Raw genomic sequence first — 10168 nt, forward strand, 5'->3', positions numbered from 1 at the left:
TCCGATTTTCCAACACCTTTTCTGCTTTGTTTTGGTCCTCGAAATTCTCATATTTACTTTAAACGATATCGATTGCAGCATCAACTTCATCCCAACTTCACTTCGTTGTATCCTATCTTCTTACCTTGTTCCTAAGACCGCAAATTGACAGTATATTCAATTTAAAAAAAAATAATAAAAACGTTTAAATAATTTTAGACACATCTGGAATGTTGTCTTCAAAAGGTAGTTTTTTTATTACAGTGTTCAGTAGATCTGTTCCTTGTTGTTTTCGATGTTGTCTCTGATTGACCATTTTTCCCATATTGATGGTTACGATTTGATGACGTGTGATGCGTTTCAAAAAAAAGATGATCACGTTACCTGTTGTGAATTTTGATAAAATTAATAAAATTGTACGCAGTAAACACGGGAAACTTTTGCCTATCATAATACGTGCATTGATTTCTGGTCTGTCGAATTGCGGAAAAACTAATCTGTAGTTTACCGTGCTGACTGATATTGATAGACTTCGATTCGAAAATTTTTACATTTATTCGAAATCTTCACATTAGTGCAAGTATTAAATGTTAATGGAAGTTTCACATGGTGCTCAAGAAAGTGTATTTGTTTATCTATGAAAACAGAAAAGACGTACCTTGGTGGATAACGACCTAGCCAATTTCATTTTCATATTAGATGATGGACTTTGACTGATATGACTTTTTGTTTTTAAATGATATCGTCACAGTCGGCCGGCGATACAAGAATTACACCAGAAAACGTCTACATTTTTTAATTGTTTGCTGGGTTTGGTTACATTGAATAGATACCGTCGACGCTATGAAAAAAAAATATGCTGACGAACTTCACCGGCATGTCCGTCGGAACTACTTAAGTGCTCGAATAAATATTAAACGCCTCGACAATATATAGCATACTGACCTCGTGGAAAATATTCTGATTAACGTCACCGGTACATTTTGACGTGCATGGATGGATTTTCAAAATACACGTGGGTCATTCCATTGAAAAATTAAACGGCCAATGAAGTTACCGAAGCCATGAATGGAATACTGAAACAAGGTAGTTATCCTAAGCTTATGCAGACGGATTTCGGAAAAAAATTTTCAATAAATAATTAAAAAAAATAATGTTACGGTACGGAATCAATTATTACTCGACATTATTCGACGATGAAAGCATGTCTCATGGAAAGTTTCAACAGTACATTGACAATAACAATGTGGCGCGATTTAAGCGAACGTGACTAATACAAGTGGGTGAATCGGTTACCTAAACTGTAGCACGAATATAGCATTGTACGTACGTAGATACTTACGTAGATACGTAGATACGTACTTGATTTTAAATGTTACACTAAAATAAGTAATAAAATACTAAATAATGTAACACGGTTTACGATGATATTAACGCCAAAAGCGTTAGAGTACTTCATTTTAAAGTAATAGAAAGAATAGTTAAGAGTAATAAATATTAATAACAATATATTTGACAAGAGCTACTTAACAAACTGGAGCATGGAACTATTTACCGAGGTCAAGTTTGGACGACACTCAGTACCACCTACGTACCATTTGTAAGATTACCAGGGAAATCCAATACGTATATTTTCTAGGCTGAAAAATTGGGTAAAACGTGTTATAGGGACTTGTTGAACGAGAGCTGCAAACAACTGGAGATCAGCACTACGTGAAATCACTAAGGTTTGGAGCACAACTTATGGATGTCAAAGATATGCAAAGTGTAATTGTTGCCGACTAATAGTTTTTGGTCAGAAAACTGACTGCTATTGTCATAGACTGTATATAATTCACACATGGATGTTTAAACACCCAAAAATCATCAATGATAATTCGAAAAAAATATCTGGTCAAAAATATATCTATATGTAATTAATATTGATTGCTAAGATGTTAAATACGATAAATACCAATATTAATGGTACTGTTGTGGTATCAACAAGTAATAATTAAGTGATTATTCTTTTCCTAAATTTTGAGGGAGGGAATCATAATCAAAAGTGAAACTGTGACGTGTCTGAACGGGTCCGCGGGAATGATCTCAGTTGTGGTGGAGAACGTCTCTAAATTTGGAGTGGGGTTGAGATCAAGTGTATGGGTCAGGGCTATGGTCATGTTCACCAATCAGAGAGCATGTCATTGCAGTTAATTTAAAGAGAAATTAATTATTTTAAAATAACAATTATAGCATAATTACAATATTTTAATAAGTCTCAAATAAAAAATCAAATTTTACACGGTAAATTATTGAAACCTAAATACTCATAATCATTTTTCACAACCTGTAGAACATAAGAGTCCCAATAATCACACATAGTTTGATAAGTAGTACTATATTGTGATAATTTATTGTTATTAATCAATTGTTCAAATATTATAATTAAGGATATGTCTGATTGACATTTAATAATTTGGCAATATCTCATGTTAAATTGAATCACGTTTTTTAATTTCGTCTGTAAATCTGAAGATTGAACGTGAGCTACGCCTTCAAGAAACGTTTCAGCTTCATAAAATCCATTCTTAATAAATAACAATGGGGAAAAATACTTTTTTTTAACATCATTCAAATAATCAATAAAAAATTCTATCAGTTTCTCTAAGAGTAATTCTTGAAATTGATATTTTTTAATACCCTTTTTGTAGTATCTCAAAGTAGTCAGAGCAACTAACATTTTTTTAAACATGTCATTGGATTTCATAAGTGTTTCATAAAGCTTAATTGCACAGTTAATTTTATTTTCACATTTACAAACATTAGCTATATGTCCCAACATTATAGAAAAATTGCGAACTATTTCAATATAGCGACATCTTAAAATAAGTGCAAGACATGTCCGCACGAAATAATAATTTTCCAAATCAACCGTACATGTAATATCTTTAAAATATAGTGATTTTCCCTTTGTAAATTCATTTTTAACAGCTATATATTTCAATGATTGCCAACCAGTATAACTAAAAAAATGATTACACAATACAATGCCTTCATTATGGCCGTATATCTTTCTTTTGGAATGAATATACCTGTATGGAACAAAAAAAATATATATGGATGCTAAAAATTAATATCTTAAGAATTTTACTGTTTAAATAACAAAATAAAAGTCTAAAATTTAAGTATGTAAACATACTAAACTATAAATCTTACTTGAACTTATTTGTTCCTTCTAGATGTTCAAAGCCTAGTTTTGAATAACAATTTTCAATTATTCCGGTAAAATATAATTCAAGATCTTTATAAATATCATTAATATATTCGTTGGAGTCCTCTACCAGTTTTTCCATTTGATCGATATTATATTTCATCAATATTTTGTCTAAAATTGAACTTTCGTGTTCTGTCCCACATACTTTTCTATTTTTGTAGAGATTTGATATCATTAATTCCGCTTTTTTATTAAAATGTTTTATGCTTTCAAAAGTATTGACCCCATTAAAAGTACTAGGTAGTTCAAGTAATGAAATATTGCTTAACCCAACTGCATATGCGTAAAAATAATTTATTTCACTATCTACAGTTTTAACATTAAGGATAGGCGAGTCTAAAATTCGTAGGTCAATATTTTCAAGATATTTTTCCACTTTAAACATTTCTTTAAACATATTTATTGAACAATTAAAAATGTAAATAATTAGCCTTGTGCAATAATTCAATTTATTATTTTGATTTTTATAAAAAGTCATTTCACACTTATTTAAAACAAGGCCTAACATTACATTGAAAGTTTGCATTGTATTGGTATATTCACAGTTTAGGAGATAAGTTATAAAGTAAAGTTTTTGTATAAAATTACTTTCATCGATAATTTCACTTGTTACGGTTTTGGTATTAATTGTTATGTCCTCAACTTTAATTGCTGTTTGTTGAATGGAGTTCCATCCATTTTGAACACGAATGTGGTTTAATGAGTTAATTACGTATTTTTTGAAATCTTCACTTTGAGGATTACAATATATATCTAAAATTTGATTTAATTGCAAAAATAAGAAAAACTCATATAAAATAATTTTTTTAGACATTTTTTTTAATTTTATGAAACGAAATTTATTATATAATATTATTTTTAAGAGTAAAATAATTTTGAACTAATTTTTTTTAAATTGCTTATATTTTATTGAAATAGAAAAAGAACGTCATAATCTTTTTTGTAAAACAAGTATTCTGCGACTTGTAATATGTTTAGTTTGATACTTCTATGTGAAATTGATATAATAATAGTTATAATAATGACGTATGTATGTACACAATTTGAAGTTCATATTGTTTCAAAAATTTATTGTTACACAAATAGTTGAAAAATTTTAATAATTGTATTCATTAAAATTAAAATAAAGTTAACAGTTTTATTTTAATAAATTATGTTATTTGATTATTTTCCTTCATATTTTCCGAACGTGTAATAATAACCAATAAAATAAAAATTAAAAAAATGGTTGAACATTAAAATGATAAAATGATAGTCATATAATTTATGACACAAGGTGATAGAAAAACGACTTTCCACTTAAAATCGGTTTATTGAAAATGTTTATTAAATCAAAACGCTTGTTTGTTTACGGTATTTAAAACGAGAAGAGGCTTGTTTGAATTTTGTGTATTACTATTCGGATTCAAATATTTACCTGTGATATTTATTGATAGAATTACGCCTAGGCCTGCGAGGCCCGGGCCTGGGGTGGCATAATTTGAAGATTAGCAATATGTTTGAAATGCTAAAATTTTAGAGGCGTAAAAAGTTAAGACAATATATGATATTATAATTGAATTCATTTATTTACTTCTTTATTTGTTGGTAAGATAATAATTTTTTAATAGATCTAAGATAGTCATTATTGAATAATGTTCTTTTCTTTTTATTTGTGTAGTGACAATAATAATTTATACACGTGAAATTACAATATTTGAATAACTTCTCAATTTGTTTTTTATGTGAAACAAAAATACCGTAAATTTACATGTATTAAATATCATTTTGATATTCGTTCAAAAATGTCAGACCATTTTTTGTTCATAAAAATACTTTTTTGAGAAATATATCGTATCTTATTCAATATTCAATTTTTAAACCATCAAAATATTTTGTAATAAAAATGAAATTTTTATTTAAAATCGAGAAAAAAAAAATTTCAATAATCCTCATATTTGCAAAAATTTTCAATGACATCTTTAAATTTCAATTTTTTTGAAATCCAAGAGCGAGAATTTCTAATTTTTTTTTTATTTAAGTATATAAGTTAATATATATTAAAGTTGACTTGTGATATAGTTACATTAATGTGCTTATTATAAGTCGTACGTCGGTAGTGCCCCAACGTAGACACAAAGGTTTATTAAAGTTTTATGTATATATAAATTGACGACGAGTTCGTCGTTTGAGCTCTTCTCGAGTCTTTCNTCAATTTTTTTGAAATCCAAGAGCGAGAATTTCTAATTTTTTTTTTATTTAAGTATATAAATTAATATATATTAAAGTTGACTTGTGATATAGTTACATTAATGTGCTTATTATAAGTATAACTAAAAATTTGTAAGAATTTTATTCATTATCTGAGTGTTTAATTTATGTGACGGTACTTTCAATTATTTCAGAGGAGCGGGAGTATAGTACATTATTAAGACTTATAAGAAGTTCAAGTGAGAGGATACGCTTAGCATGTACGTTTAAATTTGTTTTGTTTAATGTATTTCGCGCTGTAGAAAAGTCACATAGATCATTTTATTTTAACAAATGTTCATCATGTGTACAAATCTCGAATTATTTTATTCTGTTTCTTAACATTTAAAAAATAATTGGTTGATTAATTTATATTAGATATTGGTTTTTTTTATAATTTGTGGTAGTTTTGATTTCATTTTGTAATTAAATATCTGTGGTTACTGAAAGAAATTTAGCAGTGTTAAATATCGTAAAAGAAAAACAGAAGAATCTATGAAAATAGATAATTTGCTTAAACAAATTCCAAAAATATCTAGTTTTATAACAAGGTCAACTAAATCTTTTAATAATTTAACTAATAATCATTATGTTCAACAGTCATAAGTATTTTGTTATGATTTAAATCATTTTTTTTTTGCTTCGATGCAAAGCTGAAAAGATAATAATTTTACTAGAATGTGTTTTTTTGTGCCTGTTAGCAACTTTTTTCAGATTTGACTAGACCGATTTTGATGAATGATATGTCAAAAGATTACAAATCATATCTAGTTAAAAAGGGCATATGAAAATATTTACGAAAAATTTAATTTTTTTGATGATTTATCAAACATAGATACAAACGAATTGAAAAATCTTGCCAATAAGCTAGTCAGTAAGTATCCTGAAGATTTAGAAGAGACGTCAAGTAATAAATATATTCATTTACATTGTTTTCTTAATGATTCCCTAGTAAATACGGATAATGTGCGCTCTTCACAAAAAATATGCAATGTATTGCATTCACGAAGTCTTTGAGATGTTTATCCGAATGTGGATATTGCTCTCCGTATCTTTTTGAGTATTCTAGCAATAAATTGTTCAGTGGAAGGATCTTTTTCCACTCCAAAAAGGGTAAAACTTAGTTGTGGAAAACTCTCCCAATTGATCTGCAATTATAATTCATCAATTTTTTATACATGTATTCAAATTTCAAAAATGATGTATTATCATGGTCACATGGGTCAATAAACAAATATTCTGTTATCAATCAATTGAGTAAGCAATTAACATATCATACTAAACCATTGATATTCTTACCAAACGCAAGATATTGATATTGATGTTCGTAATTGATTTTATCGTGACTTTTTTTGCTGCGTAGTTAATGGCAACAATTTAAAACGATATTGAACTGATAAATATAAAATTCAACGATTGTTACATTCCCGATGCTATGTTACATGATGTAATATTAAAATAGTAAGTATTATTATAGTTTATACCTCTGTGAATAGGGGATAAGAATACTTCTCTGGAAGCTGTAAGACTAAGGTTGCGTCAGGTCGACAGCTGGCGTAAAAATTTGTCTAAAAATGTGAGGGGTCATTAACAAAAATTAGGTTATCCCATTTTGGATTTATGTAGGGACTACAGGCAAAAGGAAATAAAGTAGTTGAAAACAGAGAAGACTTAAAGAATAAAGTGTTTGATACCAGCCGGATAACTTGTGCGGTAGCTGTTTCATCAGTCGTGTGTACAGGTACCCAAAAAGGACATCACCATTTAACTCTAGGCTGTACTTGTGTATAAAGAAGAATAATAGATACAAACTAAGAATAGATACTTGGAATGTTGGAACATTAACTAGTAGAAGTATCGAAGAGGAGAAAAATGAACATTTGCTGTGTGCTGGAAACTTTGTGGAAGGGAAAGAAAGCAAGAGAAATAGGTGTATATAAAATAATATACTCAGGTAAGTCTAATATAAAGAATTATGTAGGGATAATAATGGGTGAGGAGATGAAAAGTAAAATTGTAGAAGTAGCTAGGAAAAGTGACAGAATAATAGTCGTAAAACTAATTATCAAGAGAAAAGTATTGAATGAAATAAGTGCCTTTGCACCAGTAAAATGTGATAAAATAGAAAAGGAAGTCTTTTGGAGAAAAATGGATGAGGTGTTGCAAGGATTACCTAGCAATGAAGATGCGGTGATAGGTTGGGTTATCAATGATATCAATGGACATGTAGGTAAAGAGTTGAGAGGATACGAAAGTATACATGGAGGGTATAGTTTTAGTGGGAACAATGAGGCTGGAGATAGAATCCTAGATTATCCTGATGATCTGGCTGTGGTTAATACTTATTTTAGATAGAGGAAAGAACATTATATAACTCATAATAGTGGGAGTAATAGATCACAGATTGATTATTTTATGTAGAAAGAGAGAGCGTACTATCGAGTGATGATGACGTGAAAAAAGGTGGAAAGAGTATTTTGAAAAATTACAGAATGAAGATTATCCAAATGAGACATTAAAGGATATCTTGTGGAACAAGGGTCTGGTTGATTTAATAAGTGAGAAAAAGGTATGGGAGGCAGTGGCATCAATGAAAAATAATAAAGCAGTATGAAGTGCCAGTAATGTTTAGAAACATGGAAAATATTAGGCGGTATTTGCATAAGGTGGTTGAAGGATTTTTTAAATGAAATCTTATTAGAAGAGAAAATCCCAAATGAATGAAGAAATAGTATTGTGGTGCCGATATTTAAAGGTAAAGGAGACATACAGGAGTGTAGAAATTTTAGAGGCATAAGGCTTATGAGTCATAGAATGAAAATTTGTGAAAAAGTAATAGGTAAGAGAATAAGAAATGAGATATTGGTATCTAAAAATTAGTTTTGATTTATGCCTGAAAAGTCAACAATGGAGCCATTATTTTTTGCGAAGAAAATAATAGAAAATTTTTAAGGAACGAATATATAAGATGGAGTATAGTTGTAGTGTCAATCGTTGATATGATGAATATAGATTTAGATAGATTATTTATGTTATGAGGAGAGACGAATCGGAAGCTGTAAGAACAGTTATAGAAATGAATGTTGAAAGAAGAAAAGATAAGAAAGACAAAAAAAGAGATTGAGGAGTATAATTGAATGCGATATGTGGACGGCTGTATGAGCGTAGATAATGTGAAAGATTGTGTCAAATTTAAGTTTATGATAAGGGTGATCGACCTCAAGTAGTTGGAATTAAGACGAGGAAAAAAAAGAAGTGTTATTATAGTTTATATTTACTACTTATGTTGAATGTAATTCATATTCTATGGAAAAATTAAAAGAAGAATAATTTACTTATGTAGGTATATTTATTTTTATATGGTCTGTTAAAATTTCAAAATGGCCTTCTTGAAATGCATCCAAAAATAAACTGAAATGATGCCCTTGCTTGCATATCTGTCTATTGAAGCTCTATTAGTCCAAGAAATTAATTATGACGATATAATCGACGTTTTTGCTTGGATTAAAGTCAGGAAAAAGAAATGTTCAAATTGATAAATATTAAAAAAATAAATGTATTATTTATCTGTCATATTTATTAGTTATTTTTAAAAATTATATTTAAAATAAAATTATTGTGTCAAAATTAATGAAATTAATTTTATTAAAAATCGCGGTGCATCGGACAGGGCCTAGGGTGACAGTAAATCTAAATCCGCCACTGGTGATATTAGTAAAACTCATGAACGAAGTACTAAGAGGATTTTTTTTTTTTTTATTAGAAATATACAATCTGTCCAATGAGAACAATAAGCATACATGATAAGAGTAGAAAAATTTACATAAATACATTTTGATAGAAGAAACCACTTATTAGTGACATTAATTTTTTATTTTTTTAGAATTTTTTTTTATATTTCCAATGACTTAATTATATTATTGTTAATTAATAATATTAAAAAGAAGATCACGGCACCACTTACGTTTTAAACGTCTGGGTGGGTCTCCAGGTATGGACAAGGTTGAGAGTTTTTTTATTAGGGGATTAGAGTGGGAGAGTAATTTACTGTGGAATCGTTTATAGTAGGAGATGGCTTCTTCATGAACTGTTTTTAAGTTAAGGTCGTTATGAAGTGTATAATTAGNTTTTTTTTTTTTTGTGTGTGTGTCTAAGATTCTAAGAATCAATCTAAGTATAGACAAAAACTCAAGGATAACGATTGCAGACTTTGCAGGCGAATAACTTTTTAAAAAATAACCAAATCAATGTAAGTTTTTAATTATATATATAATTTTAATTATATAAAATTAATAAATAATTACGATTTTTGTAAAATAATTCTTTTTTATATTTTTAACTTAACTTGAACTTAGTTACGCCGATCACCTCTAATGTTGTCGTCGTTGATGGTAGAAAATAATCCAGTTGTTGATAATATAATACAAAATTGATCAAAGTCAGATAAAAAAAATCTAAATGAGTTAGCTAAAATAGCCGTGACTGTATTCGAAAATTTGTTAAAAATAAAAAGTAAAATTATCTAAGATAATTCCGAACTCCAAATCCAGAGGTATATTACCGCTGATCATTAGTTCATCCAAGCATACCGCTTTATGTCCTACATTTTAAATACTAACTTTTTATTAGATTTTTCAAAGAAAAAAACAAATGTTTCAGTATACAGAGTGTTCAGTAAATGAAGAATGTCAATCGTTACAAACAATG

At 28.5% G+C, this 10168-nt stretch overlaps 1 protein-coding gene and 1 long non-coding RNA gene across 4 annotated transcripts; one reads left to right on the forward strand and one right to left on the reverse strand.

Annotated features, from left to right (window-relative positions):
* Window positions 1-2213: 2213 nt before the first annotated feature.
* On the reverse strand, window positions 2214-4744 carry LOC126903772 (uncharacterized). Of its 2 annotated transcripts, XM_050682254.1 has the most exons (3): window positions 4650-4744; window positions 3175-3985; window positions 2214-3050 (listed from the first exon to the last, which is right to left on the reverse strand). In XM_050682254.1, the coding sequence occupies exons 2-3, from the start codon at window positions 3756-3758 to the stop codon at window positions 2249-2251; spliced, it is 1386 nt and encodes a 461-aa protein (XP_050538211.1). In that variant the 5' UTR covers window positions 3759-3985; window positions 4650-4744; the 3' UTR covers window positions 2214-2248. The 2 variants fall into 2 exon arrangements, with proteins under 2 accessions (XP_050538211.1, XP_050538210.1); XM_050682253.1 differs by lacking the exon at window positions 4650-4744 and having other exon boundaries at window positions 3175-4104.
* A 768-nt stretch (window positions 4745-5512) lies between these two features.
* LOC126903794 (uncharacterized) lies at window positions 5513-9198 on the forward strand. 2 transcript variants are annotated; one of them, XR_007703604.1, is made up of 3 exons: window positions 5513-6335; window positions 6414-7415; window positions 8805-9198. It is a non-coding gene; the product is annotated as an uncharacterized LOC126903794 (long non-coding RNA). The 2 variants fall into 2 exon arrangements; XR_007703603.1 differs by having other exon boundaries at window positions 6414-6922.
* Window positions 9199-10168: the final 970 nt, after the last annotated feature.

Source organism: Daktulosphaira vitifoliae, unplaced genomic scaffold, assembly GCF_025091365.1.
Source record: "Daktulosphaira vitifoliae isolate Bord-2020 unplaced genomic scaffold, ASM2509136v1 Scaffold_4, whole genome shotgun sequence".
Taxonomy (NCBI): domain Eukaryota; kingdom Metazoa; phylum Arthropoda; class Insecta; order Hemiptera; family Phylloxeridae; genus Daktulosphaira; species Daktulosphaira vitifoliae.

Excerpts from the sequence above, each read along its gene's own strand:
- LOC126903772 (XM_050682253.1), bottom strand. The coding sequence starts at position 4,046 with ATGTCTAAAAAAATTATTTTATATGAGTTTTTCTTATTTTTGCAATTA. Across the intron at positions 3,051-3,174 it reads GAAGGAACAAATAAGTTCAA|GTATATTCATTCCAAAAGAA; the intron begins GTAAGATTTATA and ends TGTTCCATACAG.